Below are 26,368 nucleotides of genomic sequence, written 5' to 3'. Positions count from 1 at the left end.
AACCTCCTGCCTGTTGTGCCAAGCAGAATACTCCAACCTCTAGGCTTGTAGATGTATTATTATCCCTGTATGTGGTGTCTCAGCAGAGAGCCTCTTCCACGACCTTATATAAACGTTAGGGTGTTATGACTCCATTAGTGTTCATCCCTAATCTGAAACATCCTCCAACTACAGCTCCAATGTGCTAATTTGGGTTTTCCAAAACTAGGCGCACATCTTCAATTAATTCCAGATATTCATTAATATAGTTGCACGTGTCTGTCGCGGAGGTTAATGTCATGAAAAGAAGCATGCGTCGTGCTGCATTGTGGGATGTGAATTCATTGTCGGGGCGGTAGGGTTGTGTTTTACGACCACAAGTAAAAATGGCGACGTCCCTAGGAGCTAACACATACAACAGACAGAATTGGGAAGACGCGGTAAGTATTAAATCGTATAAATATTGTGTGTATTATAACCTGGAAAATGAGGGTATATGAAACCATAAACTAACCTCGTAATTAATTTCACTTTGCCTGTACTTCAGTATGTGAATCATGATTTGCTACCAAAGGCTAACGTCAACTAGCGAACGTTAGTAGCGCAAGCATGGCTGTGTCGCAAGTTAGCTAGATAACTAGTAAACTAGAAGCGGTTTAGCCACAGGTGAAAGGGGTAATTAATAGCATTTGGTTTAGCTGTTTACATTTTGTTATAAACTGGCAGTAGCGGTGCGTGGCTAAAATAACCGGGGTAGCCTTCCCCCTGTTAATGCATATGCTTGCGACCGTGATATGTGACTAAAAAAGGCCGAGCCAATAAGACAACTAATTGATTGGGCAACTGCTCGGCCTCCGACCTCAAGCCGCTACAGAGGGCAGTGCGTACGACCCAGTACATCACTGGGGTCAAGCTTCTTGCCATCCAGGACCTCTATACCAGGCGGTGTCAGAGGAAGGCCCTACAAATTACCAAAGACTCCAGCCACCCTAGTCATAGACTTTTATCCATGCATAGTCACTTTACCTCTACCTACATGTACATATGAGCTCGACTAACCTGTGACCCCTCTATATAGCCCCTCTACAGTTATTTTGTTGTTCCTTAATTGTTAATAATTAAATTGTTTTGTTTTTACTTCAGTTTGTTTTAGTAAATACTTGTTTTTTTCTTAAATGCATTGTTGGTTAAGGGCTTGTATGTAAGCACGTTCATGCAACGCATGTTCACTCACCCTACTTGTAGAGAAACGCCACTGCCGCCATCCTCTTTCATGTTGACATAACGGTCTATCACTCTGACATACACTACATGTATTTTTTGTTGTCCTAGGCTACCTGGCTAAAATGCTTGCTCACTAGCCTAACTTACATTCATGGGCAACGTTAGATAGTTAATATTAGCCTTCTACATCTAGCTACTGTACATGTTTAACTTCCATCCTCTAGGCACAACAATATTTGAATTAATGGTTGGATCAGAATCTCCCTTGTAATCATTGGCCAGTATGGAGAATTAAGTAAAACTGCAAGTCCAAATCCCTATCTCTATCCATGGCTAATTTAACACGAGGTGCAACAATTCCAGTTTTTCTGTCAATGACATGTGCGCTCAATAGGATTTGATAGGAGTGACGCCAAATCCAAGCTGGCTTCCCTCTACACTTTTTTTTTTGTTGGTACGCCTGGACCATTCACATTTGAGCTCGCTCAGTTTAGCTCAACGCTGATTGGCACTTAAAAAATAAAAATTAACTTTTTTGGCAAGAGAGGCCAGATACTCTACTGGCTTCCCTTGCCTTCAATTTTACAGGTGGCAGCAGTGTCAAATCAAATCAAATCAAATTTATTTATATAGCCCTTCGTACATCAGCTGATATCTCAAAGTGCTGTACAGAAACCCAGCCTAAAACCCCAAACAGCAAACAATGCAGGTGTAAAAGCACGGTGGCTAGGAAAAACTCCCTAGAAAGGCCAAAACCTAGGAAGAAACCTAGAGAGGAACCGGGCTATGTGGGGTGGCCAGTCCTCTTCTGGCTGTGCCGGATAGAGATTATAACAGAACATGACCAAGATGTTCAAATGTTCATAAATGACCAGCATGGTCGAATAATAATAAGGCAGAACAGTTGAAACTGGAGCAGCAGCACAGTCAGGTGGACTGGGGACAGCAAGGAGCCTTCATGTCCTACTCGTTTGGACGAGACAGCATCAGATACATGGCCTACATGTAGAAAGACAGAGGGGTGCTGTTTTGCTCTCTTGGATGCTTTCTCCTGTGAGATACTTTCAGCCTCTTGTAAATTGTAGAATAATTATGAAAGATTTAAAAAAATATATATATATTTTTTTTTTATTTACTTTTGGGGAAGCCTGGCTTCACATGGCATCCATAAATACAAGCCACTCTAAACTGGGTGTTTTAAGCCCTGAATGTTTATTGTCTGAAAGCTGTGGTATATTTAAGCAATAAGGTCCAAAGGGGGGTGTGGTATATGACAAACAACAAACCACAGCTAAGGGCTGGGGGGGGCTATAATAAGAAGCTGGTGGATAGTGTATTTAGGAAGCATTCAGAAACCTTGACTTTTTTCCACATTTTGTTACATTACAACCTTATTCTAAAATTGATTAAAGTTTATTTCCTCATCAATCTACATACAAAACCCCATAATGAGAGAGAATGTATTTATTTATTTTTGCAACTGTTTTTTACATATTTTTATATTGGAAATATAACATTTACATATTTGGCTTCAATTTCAATTCAAATAGAAGTCTATTATTGTAAAGTAGAATAATTTGTTCTAGTTGTTATTTAAAGCAAACAATACCAGCAAATGCAGTTTTATCAAGTTGAGTGTTGGTGCTTTTCAAGTGAAATATGAAAGAAAATGTAGTGCGATATTTGAATGTTTTCTGTTTTTACTTTTTGGCTGAAGTCATATTTAAAAGCTCACAACTCGGGCTCTGTTAAAGATATCTCAGTCATTTAAAAAAGATCTGGATTTTGGACCGTTTTCAGAACTATAAAAAAAAATCACCACAGTTAGACACTCAAGGGCTTCCCTAGTCTGCCGCACGTCAATTCTTTAAGTTCAACAGTGCTTGTTCGTCCCATTGGGCATATCAGCTTAGAGACAGGGGAGATATACACTGCTCCAAAAAATAAAGGGAACTACTAAAATAACACATCCTAGATCTGAATGAATGAAATATTCTTATTAAATACTTTATTCTTCACATAGTTGAATGTGCTGACAACAAAATCACACAAATTATCAATGGAAATCAAATTTATCAACCCATGGAGGTCTGGATTTGGAGTCACACTCAAAATTAAAGTGGAAAACCACACTACAGGCTGATCCAACTTTGATGTAATGTCCTTAAAACCAGTCAAAATGAGGCTCAGTAGTGTGTGTGGCCTCCACGTGCCTCTATGACCTCCCTACAATGCCTGGGCATGCTCCTGATGAGGTGGTGGATGGTCTCCTGGGAGATCTCCTCCCAGACCTGGACTAAAGCATCCGTGGCGTTGTTGGATGGAGTGAGACATGATGTCCCAGATGTGCTCAATTGGATTCAGGTCTGGGGAACGGGCGGGCCAGTCCATAGCATCAATGCCTTCATCTTGCAGGAACTGCTGACACACTCCAGACACATGAGGTCTTGCATTCGGAGGAACCCAGGGCCAACCGCACCAGCATATGGTCTCACAAGGGGTCTGAGGATCTCATCTCGGTACCTAATGGCAGTCAGGCTACCTCTGGCGAGCAAATGGAGGGCTGTGCGGCCCCCCCAAAGAAATGCCACCCCACACCATGACTGACCCACCGCCAAACCGGTCATGCTGGACGGTGTTGCAGGCAGCAGAACATTCTCCACAGCGTCTCCAGACTCTGTCATGTGTGCTCAGTGTGAACCTGCTTTCATCTGTGAAGAGCACAGGGCGCCAGTTGCGAATTTGCCAATCTTGGTGTTCTCTGGCAAATGCCAAACGTCCTGCACGGTGTTGGGCTGTAAGCACAACCCCCACCTGTGGACGTCGGGCCCTCATACCACCCTCATGGAGTCTGTTTCTGATCGTTTGAGCAGACACATGCACATTTGTGGCCTGCTGGAGGTCATTTTGCAGGGCTCTGGCAGTGCTCCTCCTTGCACAAAGGCGGAGGTAGCGGTCTTGCTGCTGGGTTGTTGCCCTCCTACGGCCTCCTCCACTTCTCCCGATGTACTGGCATGTCTCCTGGTAGCGCCTCCATGCTCTGGACACTACGCTGACAGACACAGCAAACCTTCTTGCCACAGCTCGCATTGATGTGCCATCCTGGATGAGCTGCACTACCTGAGCCACTTGTGTGGGTTGTAGACTCTGTCTCATGCTACCACTAGAGTGAAAGCACTGCCAGCATTCAAAAGTGACCAAAACATCAGCCAGGAAGCATAGGAACTGAGAAGTGGTCTGTGGTCACCACCTGCAGAACCACTCCTTTATTGGGGGTGTCTTGCTAATTGCCTATAATTTCCACCTGTTGTCTATTCCATTTGCACAACAGTATGTGACATTTATTGTCTGTGTTGCTTCCTAAGTGGACAGTTTGATTTCACAGAAGTGTGATTTACTTGGAGTTACATTGTGTTGTTTAAGTGTTCCCTTTATTTTTTTGAGCAGTGTAGTTATAAAGTTATATTGACTAATACGTACACACGACTTGGGACAGTCAGGGGGAAAAGGGGTCCCTCAATAACCATCACATAGTCAGAATAGCACAGGCTCATGTGAACTGGCAGTGTATGAATTGTAAGGATGTTGAGCCCTATCTTTTAGGGGTTCAGTTACAACCGGTTACGCGAAAGCAACCTGACACATCAACCAGCCATGAGAAGTACTGTCAGGTTGCACAGATCGTATTCTGGGTTGACTTTGGAGGACAATCCTCTCTTTTCCCAACTTCTCTCTATATGCCTCCAGTTCCCATATAGGCCTAATACGTCTGGCCCTCATACTTCAGACTTCATTTTGTATGATAACTCTTGTCAATGAGTTAGAAATATTAGCCTATTATGTTAGTATTTTGATTCTAACTCAAAACAGTTGTAAACAAACACTCACCTCACTCTCTCTCTTGGGTGTGAACCCTGCAACCCAAGACTTCACACAGGAAGTTTGTGCTCTCAGGAGATACTTATATTTAGGCTTCCTGATGAGGTGGTTGATGTTGAAGACCTGAATGGTTAGAAGTTTGACTGAAACCACATCTTCCAACAGATGGTAAAGTAGGTGCTACTGGATCCAGCACTTGTAGCATATGGCCAGAGTACACACTGGGTCAAGCAAGAAATGTTTTAGAATGTGTAGCTTGTGACCAGAGAAACCACAAGGCTCTGTTATTATGATAGACCGGGATTGCTGCGTGTTGGCTGCACTTTTAGTTAACATTTTTGTATTTTCCTCCAGGATTTCCCAATTCTGTGTCAGACATGTTTGGGGGAAAATCCATACATCCGCATGGTGAGTTTCTTTCCAGTTTGTATTTGCACTTGTTATTTTGAAGTTCAAACTTTTGCTGCAGAATCCTTAATTTTATACTCTTTTTAAAAAAAAAAATTTTTTAACAGAGCAAAGAGAAGTATGGGAAAGAATGCAAGGTAATATAATTCATTATTCCAATTTAGTCCTCTTATGCAATATAGGAAGCGCAGTATTCGGTGAATACATATCTGGAAATATTGTGTGGGGCCCTGCCACTATGTTCAATGGCCATGTTTAACCCCCTAGAGTCTATTTCTATGGCTAGAGGAAATCTAATTAGCATAATACTAAAAAAATCCCCATACAAATCTGTCCATTTTTAATAGATTGTATTTTTGCATTGGATATGTCTCAATTGAACTGTTAGAATCATGGAAATAGAATGATTATTATAATTCTATAGTTAGAATATAATAGTGGGGACTTAGAATACAGTGTTTGGCCTGACAACGAATGAAAATGCCAGGGAGGAGTTACGGTGACAGGGTAGGAACCAGTGTCAAGTGTTTCCTAGAGGACCATATAATCTGTTAATCTCTTAGCTACTTCATGTAGCTAACGTATTCATGCTTTGCGTATTTCTCTTTGATTTAGAAGATACTGTTGCACGAACATGCTGATTTAGGGATAAACCATCACTCGTATTATCAGACTGTGTAGCTAATTACATTTGTTCTCAGTACATTTATTAGCTAGCCAGCTAACTAGCGATTAGCATTAGCGGCTAATAAGGTTACGAAGGGTCAGGAAATTTTCCATGGGAAGTTAAGCCTGGGAATTTGGGGGATTTTGCTTAAATTCATCAAAAAGTTAGCTTATAACAGTGAACGTTTTTTTTGTGGGATACACAAGGCAATTCTAAGTCTTGTGGCATATTTTGGTTAAACTATCCCCAATTAAATAGAATTGCAACCCTCTGCATGCACAGTGCATTCTTCATTACATGTGCAGTGCACTTCCATCACATGTAGAGCTGATTCTCAAGATCTTGCACACTAATGAGATGCTGTTGAGCCCACGCTACGACACTGTCTGAGCCGATGACTACATACATGCTTTCTGGTAAGTTTTGATTACAATACTGGGTGGGGTGAATACATTTCATGACAATTTTTTTGTCAACTAGTAAATAGTAGCCTACAGTAAAGTGCATTTAAATGATTTCTAACTTGTTAACCGTTTCTGCTACCGTGTGGGTTTTAGCTTACTTGAGCCTGCTAACTGAGTGTTTCATTTATCTTACAAAGGAGTTGTTTAAATATAACTGCTTAACTATCTGTACATGTAATTGTATTTTACTTTCTTTTTTTTCTAATCTTTACAGGAAAATGCCACAGCCACTCACTATCTGATGTGTGGAGACATTTCACTGCAGCTAATGTAGAAGGAAAAGCTGTGTACATTTGCAAATACTGTGCCACATCATATGTTGGACCACAGAAGGTATTTGCAATGGTGACAGACAATGCTGCAAACATGAAGGCTGCTTAGTCTAAAGTGGAGGAGTCCTACCCTCACATCGCACCCATTGGCTGTGCTGCTCATGCATTGTATCTGCTCCTCAAGGACCTCATGGCACTGAAAACAATGGATACACTCTACAAGAGATCCAAGGAACTGGTTAGGTATGTGAAGGGTCATCAAGTTATAGCAGCAATCTACCTCACCAAGCAAAGTGAAGAAGAATAAGAGCACCACATTGAAGCTGCCCGGCAACACCCTTTGGGGGTGTGTTGTCATGTTTGACATTCTCCTGGAGGGGAAGGAGTCTCCCCAAGAAATGGCCATATCACAGTCTGTCGATATGAACAGCCCCATCAAGAGGATCCTCCTGGATGATGTATTTTGGGAGAGAGTGGTAAGCTTCCTGAAACCTATATCAGTAGCCATTGCATTGATTGAGGGAGACCATGCCATCCTGTCTGATGTTCAGACTCTGCTTGCAGATGTAAGAGAATAAATCTGTACTGCCCTGCCCACTTCACTGTTGCTCCAAGCAGAGGAAACTGCAGTTCTGAAATGCATCAAAAGGCGTGAAGACTTCTGTCTGGAGCCCATACACACCGCAGCGTACATGTTGGACCCTAAGTATGCTGGCAAGAGCATCCTGTCTGGTGCAGAGATCAACTAGGCCTATGGTGTCTGGATGAGGGCAAGGCTCTTGGCAGTCTGGTGGAGTAAACTTCTAAGCAAGGGCTTTGGGATGGCGATGCAATAGGGTTGGCACGACTGCAAATCTCATCAGCCACCTGGTGGAATAGACTTTGTGGATCTGCGGCTCTTTCCCCTGTTGCCTCCATCATCCTCCAAATCCCACTAATATCAGCCGCCTCAGAGTGCAACTAGTCCTTGTTTGGGAACACACACACCAAAGCACGCAACAGGCCGACCAATACAAGAGGTGAAAAATTGGTGGCCTGGCAACGAGCCATCCTCAACAAGGTTGGGCAGTGAAGATGCGGACTCAGAGTGATGTTAAAAAGGTGGACATTGAGGAGGTCCAGGGAGAAGACATGGAAGCCTGAGGAAGACAACCAAAGCTATAGTTTCTAGACTCTCATTTTAGAGATGTACAGTTGAAGTCGGAAGTTTACATACACCCTAGCCAAATACATTTGCTAAATTTTTCACAGCTCCTGGCATTTAATCCAAGTTTTTAAAAAAAATACCTGTCTTAGGCCAGTTAGAATCACCACTATTGTAAGAATGTGAAATGTCAGAATACTAGTAGAGTGACTTATTTCAGCTTTTATTTCTTAAATCACATTCCCATTGGGTCAGAAGTTTACATAACCTCAATTAGCATTTGGTAGCAGTACCTTTAAATTGTTTCACTTGGGTCAAACGTTTCGGGTAGTCTTCCACAAGCTTCCCACAATAAGTTGGGTGAATGTTGGCCCATTCCTCCTGACAGAGCTGGTGTAACTGTCAGGTTTGTAGGCCTCTTTGCTCGCACACGCTTTCTCAGTTCTGCCCACACATTTTCTATGAGATTGGGGTGAGGGCTTTGTGATGGCCACTCCAATACCTTGACTTTGTCCTTAAGCCATTTTGCCACAACTTTGGAAATATGCTTGGGGTCATTGTCCAATTGGAAGACCCATTTGCACCCAAGCTTTAACTTCCTGACTGATGTCATGAGTTGTTGCTTCAATATATTCACATATGTTTGTCTTCATGATGCCATCTGTTTTATTAAGTGCACCAGTCCCTCCTGCAGCACAGCACCTCCAAAACACGATGCTGCCACATGTCCTAACCGACTTGCCAAAACTAGTTTGTTGACAAGAAATTTGTGGAGTGGTTGAAAAACGAGTTTTAATGACTTCAACCTAAGTGTATGTAGACTTCTAACTTCATCTGTATGTTGAAAATGTTTTTGGGAGATGCGAAGGATCATCGGGGATCATTCAATATTCTTTCTTTTGTTTAGTGAAATCATCCCATGTGAAGAGTCAACTCATTTAATAAAAGTTAAATACGTATTTTTTTTATTGGATGGATTTAATCATTTGCAATTATGTCTACTCATAAGTTAAAGTTTGTTTCTGTCTCCATATGATATGGTAAATATATCCAATGAAAATATCTTCATTTTAAATGGTATTAATAGTCATTTGCATATATTTTTGTTAATTCCCATATTCCCATTCATTCCCACGGAAGGCTTCCACCTCTGAATATTCCCCCCAAAATGTGCAACCCAAGCGGCTAACAAGATTTAGGCCCAACTTGCCAAGAAAATACAAGCTAGCTGTTTGCAGATGTAAGAAGCTTAGCACGACAACTAAATAACTGTAGCAGAAACACTGAACTCTTTGCTCTCCACTTCTCCTCCCCTCAGATCTGTGCTCGTCCCTTCACTGTGTTCCGCTGGTGTCCAGGAACAAGGATGCGCTTCAAGAAAACAGAGGTGTGTCAGACCTGCAGCAAGATGAAGAACGTTTGTCAGACCTGTCTGCTTGACCTGGAGTACGGTAGGTCATACAATTCATAGATGCCTTACCTGTACCACCTTACTCAGTGGTTTCCACAAGTACGTAGAGTAACCTGTCTTCTGTTGAGCTTAAAGTCTTATTTAAAATGTTACTGCAAGATACTGCCCATATCTTGAAAAATAAATTAATGGTTTAGTTTTTCCATGTTTTTGATCTCAAAATAAAATGTTTTAAATGGATAGAACATCTCATTTTGTTTAAGTCTACAACAATGCTTAACTTCTTATGGCTGAGATCACGTTAAAGGGATCGATACAACAGCCAGTGAAAGTGCAGGGCGCCAAATTCAAAACAGAAATCTCTTCATTAAAATTCCTAAAGCATACAAGTATTTTACACCATTTTTAAATATATACTTCTTGTTAATCCCACCACAGTGTCCGATTTCAATTAGGCTTTACGGCGAAAGCAACACAAACGATTGTTAGTTGAGTGCCAATTCACAGAAAAACACAGCCATTTTTCCAGCCAAAGAGGTGTCACAAAAAGCAGAAATGGATAAATTAATCACTAACCTTTGATCTTCATCAGATAACACTCATAGGACTTCATGTTCCACAATACATGTATGTTTTGTTCGATAAAGTTCATGTTTATATAAAAAAAAATCTCAGTATACACTGGCGCGTTATGTTTAGTAGTTCCAAAAACATCTGGATTTTGATTTTGAAATAATCATCATAAATGTTGATGAAAATACAAGTGCCACATCAATTTCAGCAAAATGAAATAATCATCATAAATGTTGATGAAAATACATCCCAGTGTTATACATGGACCTCCTTTTTAGATCCACTTCCATTTGGTCACCTACAAACAAGCAAGATTTCTGGATCTCACATTGTAGGATTTTTATGAATTTATTTGCAAATTATGGTGGATTTGGTCACCTACAAACAAGCAAGAGACCTGTAACTACTTTAAGAGGCTCTGTAATTTTCATCATAAGTACACTTCAACTATGAGAGATAAAATGGGGGATCTTAGGATTTTTTATGAATTTATTTGCAAATTATGGTGGAAAATAAGTATTTGGTCACCCTCACAGACCTGTAACTACTTCTTTAAGAGGGCCCTATTAATGGCACCTGTTTGAACTTGTTATCAGTATAAAAGATACCTGTCCACAACCTCAAAACAGTCACACTCCAAACTCCACTTTGGCCAAGACCAAAGAGCTGTCAAAGGACACCAGAAACAAAATTATAGACCTGCACCAGGCTGGGAAGACTGAATCGGCAATAGTTAAGCAGCTTGGTTTGAAGAAATCAACTGTGGGAGCACTCAAATCCTGCAGTGCCAGACGTGTCCCCTTGCTTAAGCCAGTACATGTCCAGGCCCGTCTGAAGTTTGCTAGAGAGCATTTGGATGATCCAGAAGAAGATTGGTAGAATGTCATATGGTTGGATGAAACCAAAATATAACTTTTTGGTAAAAACTAAACTCGTCGTGTTTGGAGGACAAAGAATGCTGAGTTGCATCCAAAGAACACCATACCTACTGTGAAGCATGGGGGTAGAAACATCATGCTTTGGGGCTGTTTTTCTGCAAAGGGACCAGGACGACTGATCCGTGTAAGGGAAAGAATGAATGGGGCCATGTATCGTGAGATTTTGAGTGAAAACCTCCTTCCATCAGCAAGGGCATTGAAGATGAAACGTGGCTGTGTCTTTCAGCATGACAATGATCCCAAACACACCGCCCGGGCAACGAAGGAGTGGCTTCGTAAGAAGCATTTCAAGGTCCTGGAGTGGCCTAGCCAGTCTCCAGATCTCAACCCCATAGAAAATCTTTGGAGGGAGTTGAAAGTCTGTGTTGCCCAGCAACAGCCCCAAAACATCACTGCTCTAGAGGAGATCTGCATGGAGGAATGGGCCAAAATACCAGCAACAGTGTGTGAACCTTGTGGAGACTTACAGGAAACGTTTGACCTCTGTCATTGCCAACAAAGGGTATATAACAAGATATTGAGAAACTTTTGTTATTGACCAAATACTTATTTTCCACCATAATTTGCAAATCAATTCATTAAAAAACCTACAATGTGATTTTCTGGGAGAAAAAATCTAATTTTGTCTGTCATAGTTGAAGTGTACCTATGATGAAAATTACAGGCCTCTCTCATCTTTTTAAGTGGGAGAACTTGCAAATTGGTGGCTGACTAAAGACTTTTTGCCCCACTATATGCATATTACTAGTATATCTTAGCTTCTGGGACTGAGTAGCAGGCAGTTTACTCTGGGCATCTTATTCATCCAAGCTACTCAATACTGCCCCCAGCCTTATGTTTTAAACCACATCAGGAGACTACTTTTGAGGTCTGGGGAACACTGGAGAATTTTTGAATTGGATGTAGTTACCCTTTTAATTCAAGTGGGCACCTAGGCTTTTTAACAGTATTTTTGTAGTGCACATGATGGTAGAGTTTGCAAAAAATATACCCAGTGGATTGATGAATATAATCATATCATTCTGCCATGTAAGCATAGGATATTTTGTAGTTAATGTTTAATTGAGCAGGTTTTTGGGAAAGCCTTACTATCTAACAGAATACTGTTTTCATTAGCATCATCGCTAACAGCTACACAATGTGGTAGACGTGCGCACCAAACACACAGATGGGCATTCTCGTTGCCTCTTCGGAAAGGTGGTTCCCTAATTTTCATATTTGGACCAGAATGAGGTGCCCCACTACCCATTGTTCCTGCAGTGATGATTCTTCATCAAATGTTATCTGCAGTTAATCACCAAAAAGCCTAGGACTACCAGTAGCCTATGCAAATTAAAGAGCCAAATTAATGACTCACCGATTCGGTAAGGTACACCTGACTGACGAGTCACTCACTTTTGCGTCACTGCCTGGCAAGCCCCGGCATCCTAGGAAATCCTTTGGTTAACTTGTCCCGATGCGATACCATGGACATATAACCATGTATCGTTTATGAATGGCAAAGGGATATAGGAAGTTGATTTTATTCAGTCAGTTCAAAACCTGTTTTAAACTGGTCAGCACTCACTGTTCAGTTTTTTTTTATTTTATGTTAAGTTTATTTAACCAGGTAGGCTATTTAAGAACAAGTTCTCATTTACAATTTTGACCTGGCCAACATGAAGCAAAGCAGTGTGGCAAAAACAGAGTTACACATAAGATAGACAAACGTACAGTCAATAACACAATAGAAAAATCTATGTGCAAATGTAGTTAGATTGGGTGTGCTATTTACAGATGTGCTGTGTGCAGGTACAGTGATCAGTAAGCTGCTCTGACAGCTGTTGCTTGAAGTTAGAGAGGGAGATATAAGTAATCAATCAACGCACAGTAAATGGCCTTCTATTCGCCACTACACTCAAAATAAAATAAATAGTCAGAAAGCCTCTTAAGTTGTGGATTTTGACTCATCGTTACCACTTACACTGAGTAACATTACGAACACCTGCTCTTTCCATGATAGACTGACCAGGTGAGTCAAGGTGAAAGCTATGATCACTTGTTGAATCCACTTCAATCAGTGTAGATGAAGGAGATGAGAGAAGTTTAAAGAAGGATTTAAGCCTTGAGACATGGAGAGGGTGAATGGGCCAGACAAAATATTTAAGTGCATTTGAACAGGGTATGGTAGTAAGTGCCAGGTGCACCGGTTTGTGTCAAGAACTGCAATGCTGCTGGATTTTTCACGCTCAACAATTTTTCCTGTGTGTATCAAGAATGGTCCACCACCCAAAGGACTTCCAGCCAACTTAACACAACTGTGGGAAGCATTGGCGTCAACATGGGCCAGCATCCCTGTAGAACGCTTTTGACACCTTGTAGAGTACATGCCCAACGAATTGATGCTGTTCTGAGGGCGAAAGGTGGGATGTGTGTAACTCCAATATTAGGAAGGTGTTCTTTAATGTTTTGTACACTCAGTGTACATGGCAAGGGACATGCAATTTCACGAGCATCATGCACTCTCCTTCGTCCGTGTAAAGAAATTTGACTGCAGCCAGAGATCTATGTATATTTCTCTGTCCTGACAATGGGAGTCGTTGTCCCAAAGGCGAATTGAGTTTTGCGCAGTACCTTGCCCCGAACTTTAGTCTGTTACTAGCCGGCTAGTACCCGGTACTCAACCCTTCACCGTAGTGACTGATGCCCTATGTACATAATCATTAAACATTGGTTACTTAAGTAATATTTACATTCCGTTTTAAACATCATATGTATATTCTAGTAGACGCGTCCTATATAACTACTGCCGTACACACCTTTTCTGTTCATATACTGTCCATAATGTCTATTATACATAGTGTATTCAGAACCCTTGGCTTTTTCCACATTTTGTTATGTTACAGCCTCATTCTGAAATTGATCTGTTGTTTTCCCCCTCATCAATCCACACACACAAAAACAGGGTTTTAGAAATATTTGCAGCTTTTATTAAAAATAAACTGTAATTATATTTACATAAGTATTCAGACCCTTTACTCAGTACTTTGTTGATGCACCTTTGGCAGCGTTTTCTGCCTTGAGACGTCTTCGGTATGACGTGTCAAGCTTGGCACATGTTTTTGGAGTTTCTCCCATTCGTCTCTGCAGGTTGGATGGGGAGCATCGCTGCACAGCTATTTTCAGGTCTCTCCGGAGATGGTCGATAGGGTTCAAGTCTGGGCTCTGGCTGGGCCAGTCAAGAAAATTCATAGATTTGTCCCAAAGCCACTCCTGTGTTGTCTTGGCTGTGTGCCTATGGTCGTTGTTCTGTTGGAAGGTGAACCTTTGCCCCCAGAATCTTGTTTCTCATGGTCCGCGTCCTTTAGGTGTCTTTTGTCATGTGCCTTTTACTGAGGAGTGGCTTCCGTCTGGCCACTACCATAAAAGCCTGATTGGTGGCCTGCTGCAGAGATGTCCTTCTGGGAGGTTCTCCCATCTCCACAGAGGAGCTCTGTCAGGGTGACCATCGGGTTCTTGGTCACCTCCCTGACCAAGGCCCTTCTCCCCCGATTGCTCTGTTTGGCCGTGCGGCCAGCTCTTGAAAAAGTCTTGGTGGTTCCAATCTTTCATTTAGAGTGATGGAGGCCACTGTTTTCTTTGGGACCTTCAATGCTGTAGAATTGTTTTGGCACCCTTCTCCAGATCTGTCTCGGCACAATCCTGTCTCTGAGCTTTACGGTCAATTCCTTTGACCTCATGGCTTCGTTTTTGCTCTGTCATGTACTGTCAACTAGAGGTCAACCGATTTATGATTTTTCATCCGACCATTGGAGGACCTTAAAGCCGATACCGATTTAATTGGCTAATTTTAAGTATTTTTTTTAAAATCTAAATATTTGTAATAATGACAATTACAACGATACTGAATGAACAATGAAAATTATTTTAGCTTAATACACAAATAAAATCTATTTAGTCTCAAATAAATAATACATGGTTAATTTTGTTTAAATAATGCAAAAACGGTGTTGGAGAAGAAAGTAAAAGTGCAATATGTGCCATGTAAAAAAGCTACCGTTTAAGTTCCTTGCTCAGAACATATGAAAGTTCTTGGTTCAATATTCCCAGTTAAGAAGTTTTAGGTAGTAGTTAATTTATGAATGATATTATGACACCAACTATTTCTCTACCATTTGTATTTCATATACCTTTGACTTGGAATGTTCAAATAGACACTTTAGTATTGTCAGCCTATTCTCAGGAGTTGATAGGCTTAAAGTCATAAACAGCGCTGTGCATCAAACATTGCGAAGAGCTGCTGCAAACGCAGTAAAGTTTGAATGAATGCTTACGAGCCTGCTGGTGCCTACCACCTAACGCTCAGACTGCTCTATCAAATCCAAGACTTAATTATAATATAATAAACACAGAAATACCAGCCTTTGGTCATTAATATGGTTAAATCTTGAAACTATAATTTTGAATAATGTTATTCTTTCAGTGAAATACGGAACCATTATGTATTTTATCGAACGGGTGGCAACCCTAAGTCTAAATATTGCTGTTACATTGCACAACCTTCAAGGTTATGTCATAATTATGTAAAATTATGGCAAATTAGTTCAGTTAGCAACGAGCCAGGCGGACCAAACTGTTGCATATACCAGGACTCTTCTTGCACTGAACACGAGAAGTGCCACAATTTCCCTAGTTATTCATGTTAGCAGGCAATATTTTCTTGTAACTAAATATGCAGGTTAAAATGTATATACTTCTGTGTATTGATTTTAAGAAAGACATTGATGTTTAGGTATATTTGTGCAATAGTGCTTTTTTTCACGAAAGTGCTTTTGTTAAATCATCACCCATTTGGGGAAGTTGAAGTCGGCTGTGATTTGACGATAAATTAACAGGCACCGCATTGATTATATGCAACGCAGGACAACCTAGTAATATCATCAACCATGTGTAGTTAACTAGTCATTATGTGAAGATTGTTTTTTTTTTTGTTAATGAGAAGTTTAATGCAAGCTAGCAACTTACCTTGGCTCCTTGCTGCACTCGCGTAACAGGTGGTCATCCTGCCATGCAGTTTCCTCGTGGATTGCAATGTAATCGGCCATAATCGGTGCCCAAAAATGCAGATTACCAATTGTTATGAACTTGAAATTGGCCCTAATTAATCGGCTATGCCGAAAATCTCTGTAGGCGAACCCCAAAAATTTTATTTGATTGTGTTTGGGAAGGCCGGTGACGAGCTTAGGTCCAAAATAAGACCATAAAAAGTTAGCTTGAAATGGAAAATGTAGCTGGCTAATTAGCCGACTGCCAGCGCTAATGGACAACACTGCTTACCACTTGTTCAAGTCATGTGGCTTTAGTAAAGTCAAGGTCCCCATGTAATTGTGTTTTTCCACCTGGGTACTGAACCATACCCGAGCTGGTACAGGTGGATACATCTTTTACATTTGGGTGAGTTTTTGTTAAATATAAAGCATACTGAGGAGTGGGGGTATTGCACCTTCGCCCATATTTTAAAACCAGCTGGATGAATCTAAGCAAAAACAAATAATCTGTAAATATTAACATTCTTTTGATGAAGTCACACCGAATTTGGGAAACCCTGAGCTACAGCAATATTCTGTAACAATGTTCAAACCTACATTGGTTACATTTTGAAATGGAAAACCAAAGCATGCCAAATCAGAACAGAACCGAACTCATAAAAACTAAGTCCCCATTCAGTACCGAATCCAAGACATTTACACGTCTGTGATCGACAGGTTTGCCAATCCAGGTCAGGGACACCGGGCTGGACATTAAGGATGACGTGCCAAAGTCAGACGTGAACAAGGAGTACTACACACAGAATGCTGAGAGAGAGGTATGTGTGGAGAGATGGCTGCATCCCCTGTATTTTTGTGTTCACAAATTCAACTTCCAGTGTTTTACCCCTGCTAACACCCCTGACTCCCTTTGTCCTCAGATAGGGAACTCTGATGGGACACGGCCAGTGGGTCTGCTGGGTAAGGCCCCCAGCTCCAGTGAGATGCTGCTGAAGCTGGCCCGCACAACACCCTACTACAAGAGGAACAGACCCCACATCTGCTCCTTCTGGGTGAAGGGAGAGTGCAAGAGAGGAGAGGAGTGTCCTTATAGGTGAGAGCGCAATATAAAAGATAGCTCCATCTCTTAATAAGGGCTACAGTTGTGTCAGGTGTGTACAGTACAATGACTATATAGATACAGCCCCTCCTGTCTGTGTGATTTGTAATGACATTTCACTTGGTGGTGCTGTTGAGCAAGAAATCAACCTACATTGACTGGGGAGAACTATTCCTTCTCATGCACACTCTCTCCCTGCCGCATCAGGCACGAGAAGCCCACAGACCCAGATGATCCCCTGGCAGACCAGAACATTAAGGACCGTTACTATGGTATTAATGACCCAGTGGCTGACAAGCTGCTGAAACGAGCCTCCACCATGCCCAGACTGGACACGCCTGAGGACAAGACCATCACCACACTCTATGTAGGGGGGATGGGAGATACCATCTCAGATGCAGAGCTGAGGTAGGTTTCTGATTAGTGTCAGTTGATTTGAACTGTTTTTTTTTTTGCTTTTCCAAAATATACCAGGATTGCTGGTAGTCAGTTTGAATGATCTGTGACGCAGTTGGGAACTTGTGCCCTCAATTGTTGTGTGTCTGTCTGTTTCTACAGGAATCACTTCTATCAGTTTGGGGAGATCCGGACCACCACCATTGTCCAGAGGCAGCAGTGTGCCTTCATCCAGTTTGCCACACGGCAGGCAGCTGAGCTTGCTGCAGAGAAGTCCTTCAACAAGCTCATCATCAACGGACGCAGGCTCACCGTCAAGTGGGGCAGGTAAGAGGTCAAAGCTTACCAGTTATGAGGAAAAGAGGAGAATGTATTGGAAGTCTTTCCTTTCTAGCCAGATGGTGACAACCTTGTAGAAGTCGCTCTGGATAAGAGCGTCTGCTAAATGACTTAAATGTAAATGTAGAAACGGCAGGGCAAAAATATTTGGGAGTCTTTATATTTGGTCTCCATGCATCCCTGCACTCTACCCACTGTGTACCCTAATGTGTTGTGACTGTCCAGGTCTCAGGCAGCCAGAGGAAAGGAGGCCTACCAGGATGGGGTCAGTGAGATGGGAACCAGATTAGACCCTGTGCCAGGACTGCCTGGAGGTAAGTCTGTCTGGGAGGCTTTGAAACTTTGTGTGTATGTGTGTGAGCCTGTCTGTGTTGTTGTTCTGACTCGCTTCTCTCTCCCACAGCTCTCCCCCCACCCCCTGCTCTGGAAGAAGACACTCCCACTAACTACTTCAATCTTGACCCTGGTACATCTCCTAATGTCATGAACATCTCTCTGCCCCCACCGCCCGGCATCAACCCACCACCTCCAGGTACCAGTCACACCTTTGTTGCCCTGGAAAAATTCTGGCCATACTTATAAACTCAGCCAAAAAAGACATGTCCCTTTTTCAGGACCCTATCTTTCAAAGATAACTTCACAGATCTTCATTGTAAAGGGTTTAAACACTGTTTCCCATGCTTGTTCAATGAACCATAAACAATGAACATGCACCTCTGGAACTGTCATTAAGACACTAACAGCTTACAGACGGTAGGCAATTAAGGTCACAGTTATGGAAACTTAGGACACTAAAGAGGCCTTTCTACTGACTCTGAAAAACACCAAAAGAAAGATCCCCAGGGTCCCTGCTTATCTGTGTGAACGTGCCTTAGGCATGCTGCAAGGAGGCATTAGGACTGCAGATGTGGCCAGGGCAATAAATTTCAATGTCCGTACTGTGAGACACCTAAGACAGTGCTACAGGACAGACAGCTGATCGTCTTCGCAGTGGCAGACGACGTGCAACAACAACTGCCTGAGTTACACCAGGAACGCACAATCCCTCCAGTGCTCAGACTGTCCACCATAGGCTGAGGGAGGCTGGACTGAGGGCTTGTAGGCCTGTTGTAAGGCAGGTACTCACCTGACATCACAGGCAACAATGTCACTTATGGGCACAAACCCACCATCGCTGGGCCAGACAGGACTGGCAAAAAGTGCTTTTTGACAAGTCAGGGTTTTGTCTCACTGGGGGTGATGGTCGGATTTGTGTTTATCGTCGAAGGAATGAGCGTTACACCGAGGCCTGTTCTCTGGAGCGGGATCGAGGTGGAGTGTCCGTCAATGTCTCGGCGGTGTGTCACATCATCAGACTGAGCTTGTTGTCTTTGCAGGCAATCTCAATGCTTTGCGTTACAGGGAAGACATCCAAATATTTACACATGTTAAATTTGCTGACAATAAATGCAGTTGACCGTGAGGACATGTTCTTTTGTTGCAGTTTAGTATGTCACTGAGCTAGCGCTCACACAATGTGACACGTAATGTGTACCTTGTTCATTCATGTTTTTTTTTTTACCTTCAGGTTTTGGTGCGCCTATGTTCCACATGGGTTCGATGGGTCCCCCTCCTCCCATGGGCATGAGACCCCCAGGACACATCCACTACCCGTCCCAGGACCCCCAGCGCATGGGTGCCCACGCTGCCCGCCATGGCGACTAGTTACCATGATGATACTTTGCTATGCCAAACATCTCTGGTTGAGATAATTGCCCTGGGCAGAAGTTTCTCTAAGGCACAGGTCTAGGATCAGCTTACCCTCCCCCAGTCCTCACCATTGTAATTACGGGGTGAAATGCATAACTGGCCTTAGATCAGCATCCAGTGGCAATGTCATCTAACTTTGAGGTTCACCCGGGTGTTAGAAAATGTCATGGATCAGTGTATTTAGACTTACAACATCAGAATGGAGAAATTGTTGAAATGTACAAGGCATCCTGCAGAGCAGCCCCTTGAAAGGACAATTTTTAGACCTGTTGATTTTCATTCATATTATGGATTTGATTTTTGATACAATGTTCATTTTCCACAAAAATGATTCAGTTTATTATTGTTTTGTTGTCCACTTCTGCCATTAAAACAAGTTCTCTATCATTTACATTTAAAGCAATCAATATCACAAAATCAATCCTTTATAACAGAGGGCAAGAAAGACGGAGGAAGGAAATGTGATGGTAGGAGAGAGGGAAGGGAGCCAAAGGTTATGTAGAGTTGGGAGGCAAGTGGTGAGGGAAATGGGGCAGTTGGGCTAAGGAAGAGGGCGTTTTTTTTTAATTATAGAGACAAATCACCTCTCCCCTCAACTGGCTGTCATTTGCCGCCTGGGCTCAACTCTCATAATGAACTGTTGATTGATTCAGAAGTCCTCAGTTGGCCTCCACACAGGCCCATCCACAGAGCTCTCATCAGGAAACAATCTTATCATTCACCCATGTCTTTCCCTATGGCACTGACTGAATACCAGAGGGCTCGGATTAGAACTTGCCCCTAACCACAGACCCTTATCCTAATATAACCATTAAATAGATGAAAGCATCTTAATATAAAAATAGTTTGGGGCTACCTATTCTAGAGGGAGTCATCTTTGAATCAGGAGGGAAGGGTAATAAGAGTAAAACGATGCTTAAGTCTTTTAGCCTGCGATTTCACAAAGGTCACAGGAAGTTTGAAAGGTAATAGGTGAGTGGTGGTCCTCTCACAGATCGGTGGATTCAGGGGAGTAGTCGTGACCCCATCCCCGTGGTACTCTGTTGAAGTTGGGCCGTTTACACATGCGGTCCAGGGTCGTACCAGGGAGGCGCTGGGAGTCCAACAGTTCGAACTCCATCACTGGGATGACCCTCACACTCTTCTGCTGTGCGCCTCCGAATGGCATGGCCGCTCTGAGGGAGAGGGATGCTTATGTTAGAAGTGTATATTTGAGGAAGAGAATGACTCAGTATATCCAAGCTTACATAACACCAAAGACGTTCTCTGGGTATCAGATCTTTCTCACTCAACAGGTGGGTAGAAAGAAGAAGCTTTTAGATGTTCTGTGATACCCAGGCATCCACACAGAGCTCCACTAATGACCCTGGCTGGCCTGGTTTAACTCATCTTTTAGGTCGGAAATAATCAACATCTGTTGGGAATTCAGGAAGAACCCTTAAGGAATCATCTGACTATAGATGGAGCTTCTTCCCAGTTGTCCCACACAGTTTGTATGCCTCATTTTAAACTTAGACTTAATTAACCCCAGATACCTTGTTAATTAAAGGAGTAAGTCAATGATTGGTACCAAAATGACTGACAGTAGACTAAAAGTTGTGCGTGAGGAGAGTCTCAGACCAAGTTTAGCCTTTGTTCTTGCCTCATCGGTGTAACGCAATCTTGCGTGTGCCAGGGTAAGATGAGCCCCTTTGTGCGCCATCAGTCTTTAAGGGGCTGAAAGGCATGCAAGCCCCCTGGGGGGTCATTTCTCACGAGCCCATGTTAAAATAGCCCCCCGCCTGACAGCCACAGTCCAAGGGGGTGCGAGCCAGAGGCGGGATTGCTTTTCAAACAGTGGAAACATGGACGCGTGCCGAGGGGAGCTAATTTAAGAGATAATTGTGATATTCATTTGATAACATGCTTCGGTCATCTGCAGCTCTATTTGATGATGGCCGATCGCTAATCCTGTGCTAAACGTGCATTAAGCCTCAGCCCGAGCCATGTTCGCTTACTTTGATGAGTGGGGTCTTGAATTTGTCTTTCCAAAGAATACATGCATAATATAGTCCTGCCTTTGTACTGTGAATCAAATCAAATCAAATTTATTTATATAGCCCTTCGTACATCAGCTGATATCTCAAAGTGCTGTACAGAAACCCAGCCTAAACCCCAAACAGCAAACAATGCAGGTGTAAAAGCAAGTGAAGTGTGAAGTCCTCAAGAGGTCCTTTAGTCCTTTAGTTAGACGGCCTCTATGTTTGTGACTTGGCTACATGTGTCAGGCTTCCATGTGATCTCAGTTCCTCACCTGTTGAAGCACCTGTTGTTGGCAGGCTGTAGTGTGATCCCCTGTGGGTTAGTGAGGTAGTGAGACTGACCTGTTGAAACACCTGTAGTTGGCAGGCTGTAGTGTGGTCCTCTGTGGGAACTGGGTGCTGAGGGAGGACCTGAGGTCGTCACTGTCACCCAGGGCTTCCCTCCAGGGGGAACAGTAGGACCTGGTTGTCAGGTTAAACTTCTCATGAGGGATCTCCTTCAGGGAGCCCACGTAGCCTGAGGTCAAATGTCAGTCCCAGACTTAGTCCCTGAAAGCTCTTAGGGTTTACACATTTAAAGCAGGTTGTTTGATCTGATGTTGGTCCTGGCTACAATAGAAAGTGTTAAACTTGGTGTAAAACCAGCACAATAAACAAGGCTTAGCTGGCTGTCACTCAGATCCAAAAACGAACCTACTGTTAGGTCAGGACACAGATACACTAGCACCCAGAGTGTTATCAGATATTCTCAAGCACAGCCTTAAAAACAAACTCAGAGCAATAGTGTTTTGTTTAACCTTGTCCTTCCAAAATGTAACATGTCCAAAATGGGTGGTTAAACCCCCTAAAATCAAAGTTTTTAATTTCCATAGCTCAAAAGTAATCTGAAGCAAAGCGGAGCCAATATTGCAACCTCAAAATGTAGGGGTGACCTATCCCTTTAAGCCATGTGGTTCTAATCCCTCTCATGTTACCAGCTACCTGGGGCAATGACGTTGGGGCTGCCGTTCATGGCCTCAGTCTTCTGTAGAGTGGTGATCAGGCTGTGGTTGCCAGGCATCAGATATGCCTGGTTCTCTTTCCCCCTCTGGGCAGGGACACAATAACATTCTGGATTAGCTCCATTCAAACTCAGTTGTGTGCATTATCTTGGGAAAATAACCACCATGGAATAACAACCAATTTTGGGGACAGTTCCACTGCCTCAATATCTCCATCATACAGCCAATGATATCCACTCATTACAGTAGATTTCGCCTAGAATTTCTATGTTACCACCTGACGGGTGCTGTATAGAACCTAAAAGGGTTATTTGGCTGTCCCCATAGAAGAACCCTTTTGGGTTCCAGGTAGAACACCTTCCACTCGAGGGTTATACATGAAACACAAAATAGTTCTACCTCTTTGCTTTTCCATGTAGAACCCTTTCCACAGAGGGTTATACATGGAACCCCAAAAAGTTATACCTGGAACCCAAAAGGGTTCTCTTATTGGGACAGCCAAAGAACCCATTTGGAACCCTTTTTTCTAAAGTGTGGCCCTCTGATTTCTACCAATAACCTTGGCCCAGTTCTCGTGCTCCAAGGGGACAGTGTACAGCAAAGCAGAAAGTGAGAGAGGACGGCCAAGGTTTCACTGCTTCATCAAACAGCTCTGCCATAAATCCAACAAGCTAACAAGCTGCTTGCACAATACTGCACATCAGAATGACAAGTTCGTGGTTCTAACAGTGTGGATATGTATGTATATGTACAGTATTACCTTGTGTTTCCATAGAAATAAAATGTCTTTGAACATTAATTGAGCATTCTGTTCTACATTTGAAATGTCATGGCATCTGTAGTGGAGAGACACAGGGTGTGTGTGTGTTTGAAATGTGAGAATGTGTATGTATGAGAATGTCTGTGTGTGTGTGTGCGTGAATTTTGTTCGTGCATACATGCACGTGTGTGTGTTCTTACATTGCTGTAATGGTCATGGACTTGGTTCTCCAGTGTGAATCTCTCCACCCGTCTCAGTCTCTCCTGGAACATGCGGGAGCCGCGGTTGGACGGAAGGTTCAATTCCTCCATCATCACATCCTTGGGAACACTGATCTTCTTCCCCAAGTTCATACCTCCTGGCACACACAAACAAAAGCACAGCATAAAGATAAAGTATTATATTTGTCATTCACTAGGTCTCAAAGTGATTTCCATTGTATGGGGGTAAGTCACTCCATGTACCACTAAGTCAAAGTAATTAAACCATTTTAGTAAGTGAGACAAGTAAGCAGGGAAAGGCATGAACTGGAGACAGAGAGATACAGAGAATAAGACAGTTACAGGGACTCGGATCAGATAGAATCTGATTTGTGGTATCTAAGTCTTTGACTTGCACAGTAGCATTTCTGTCTGCTGGCCTGTGTCAGTCAGAGAACCCCTGTGAATGTTGAATCACAAAGAGAGAACCTGGCTTCCCCCAGCGACAGGGGTTTCCTCATGACTCATGAAGTGTTCTGAAGTGTTCTTTTTCAGTACGTAGGAGATTAAGGTCTCTGGCTCCTCTCAGCTCCAAACTATTTATTGAAGATCAACTGACCCGACCCATAAACCATAACCTCAAATATCATATCATCACTTATCCACAAAACCTAGTGTTGAGTTTCCTATTTGGCCCCATGCATTGCCACCAGATTGTAGCATTACACTATAACTTTGGAATAGCCCTGAGAGATGCAGGCTGAGGGTGTGTAATGTTTTTTTGTGGTGCAGTGTTGCATGGGTAACTGGGTATATAAATAGGATGTTTGTAAGAAGTATCTCTTATAGGAACTCTGTCTCTCTCTTTCTCTTTTTCTGTCTTCCTCTCTTCTCTCTCTCTCTCTCTCTCTCTCTCTCTCTCTCTCACTCTCTCAGTCAAGTTTATGTGAATTCCTGCCTTATGCCAGCTGCATTGTCGACAGGACTTGCCTTTTGAAGTGCCTGTTTAAAACCCACCAACCGGGGGATCACATTATGCTGAGTCAGATGGGTCTGATGCCAGCACCTGCTGCTGGCTGAGACCATCAGAAAACAGACAAACAAAACCACACAGAATGCCTCCTGAGTATTGTTCGGCCCACTGAGAGTTCTAACTCCAGAGTTCTAACTCCAGTCTCTAAGTCAAACCTAATGTCCCCGCTTTGGAGTTTAGTCAGGTTTATTCAGTTCCATGTCTAGGCTGACAGACATTAGAACTCTGCTGTTCTCAGAGCTGATCTCCCCTTCGGGAGATCAATAAAGTATATTCAGTTGAATGTAACTATAGAATTGAATGGGAATAGTCATTGAATATATCTCTATAGTCTTACCTCCCCTGGCCTCTGTACACAGAGCCTTGGCTTGCTGTATACTCTGCTTGGACAGGTCATCATACACTGATTGCATCATCTTCCTCTGGTGGGGGATGGATGAGGTGAACGGATGAACAGAGTTCACGTTAGGCTCTGGTTTGGGAATACACGCTCAAACACATCTTTTAGATCTTTTACAAGATCACAGTAGTTGGCTACAGTGTGTCAATCAAAGACCCCCCCCCCCCAATAAAAACACAAAAAAAACATGCACATGAATTAATCAGAGTATAATTTTAACAGTTCCACACAACTCATCTTTTGTGTATGGAAACATGAATAGAACTCATGAATATGTTGTTTGAGCGTAATATATTCTCTAGATCTAATATAGAAAGTCCCTTAGAGATTAGCTTTTTTCTGGAAGCTATCATTAACTTTGAACACCACAGTAAGATGTGTGCTCCAAACATAAGCTGTAGCTGCATGACTGCTCCCCATCAGCGGGGGTGTAAAGTACATAAGTAAAAAATACTTTAAAGTACTTTTTGGGGGTATCTGTACTTTACTTTACTATTTATATTTTGGACAACTTTTACTTTTGCTTCACTAGATTCCGAAAAAAAGTATGTACTTTTATCCCATAGATTTTCCCTGACTCCCAAAAGTACTAGTTACATTTTGAATGCTTGGCAGGACAGGAAAATGGTCCAATTCACACATTTATCAAGATAACATCCCTTGTCATCCCTACTGCCTCTGATCTGGCAGACTCACTAAACACAAATGCTTGGTTTGTAAATTATATGTTGGAGTGTGCCCCTGGCTATCTGTAAAAAAATATATAAAAAATAACTAGAAAATGGTGTCGTTTGACTTTTACTTAAGTAGTATTTTACTGGGTGACTTTCACTTTTACTTGAGCCATTTTCTATTAAGGTATCTTTACTTTTACTCAAGTATGACAGTTGGGTACTTTTTCCACCTCTGCCCATCAGCATGGCTGGCAGATGGATAACAAATAGCATGTATAAACAGGAAGTTACATCTGTGTTTCCTGCTGTAAGACATGAATATTACATTTTCACACACATCCGTTGACGTATTCACACTGCACTGTGCTGGACAATACCCAAGTTGGAGTAAAATCTTGTAGGTTGCCTAGATCAACCCCAGATCCTGCCTATGATTCCATCTTACCTGTCTCTCTTCTCACAGGTTCAGCTGTAGAGGTGATGTGAGATGAAATGAGGTGATATGAGGTGAGTATATCGCTGTGTGATTTATCGTCTCTGAATCTGGGATGACTCCCTATCCCACTCTGATGCTTCTCATCTGTGAGGGAACAGTTTGTATACCAGTGATCCCTGGATGCTCCGGGTGCTAACCTCACAGGTTATTTTAACAGAGGCGAGGAGCGAGAGAGCCAGGGGATGAGGGGGGCAAGGGGGTAAGATGAGAGGGC

The 26,368-nt window shown here is 42.5% G+C and overlaps 2 protein-coding genes across 2 annotated transcripts; one reads left to right on the top strand and one right to left on the bottom strand.

Annotated features, from left to right (window-relative positions):
• Positions 1-251: 251 nt before the first annotated feature.
• LOC118375992 (pre-mRNA-splicing factor RBM22-like) lies at positions 252-19,960 on the top strand. The gene is made up of 11 exons (XM_035762643.2): positions 252-419; positions 5,437-5,490; positions 5,598-5,627; positions 9,356-9,488; positions 16,704-16,804; positions 16,907-17,079; positions 17,293-17,493; positions 17,644-17,808; positions 18,046-18,134; positions 18,224-18,352; positions 19,388-19,960. Exons 1-11 carry the CDS (start codon positions 366-368, stop codon positions 19,522-19,524), a joined length of 1,266 nt encoding a protein of 421 aa, XP_035618536.1. The 5' UTR covers positions 252-365; the 3' UTR covers positions 19,525-19,960.
• Positions 19,885-26,297, bottom strand: LOC118376002 (myozenin-2-like). Its single transcript, XM_035762654.2, has 6 exons — positions 26,104-26,297; positions 24,922-25,006; positions 23,552-23,709; positions 22,572-22,677; positions 21,933-22,107; positions 19,885-20,744 (listed from the first exon to the last, which is right to left on the bottom strand). The coding sequence occupies exons 2-6, from the start codon at positions 24,998-25,000 to the stop codon at positions 20,558-20,560; spliced, it is 705 nt and encodes a 234-aa protein (XP_035618547.1). The 5' UTR covers positions 25,001-25,006; positions 26,104-26,297; the 3' UTR covers positions 19,885-20,557.
• Positions 26,298-26,368: the final 71 nt, after the last annotated feature.

Source organism: Oncorhynchus keta, chromosome 4 (assembly GCF_023373465.1).
Source record: "Oncorhynchus keta strain PuntledgeMale-10-30-2019 chromosome 4, Oket_V2, whole genome shotgun sequence".
NCBI classification, from domain to species: domain Eukaryota; kingdom Metazoa; phylum Chordata; class Actinopteri; order Salmoniformes; family Salmonidae; genus Oncorhynchus; species Oncorhynchus keta.
Note: the sequence above shows the minus strand (reverse complement) of the source record. Positions and strands in the feature narration are given on the sequence as shown.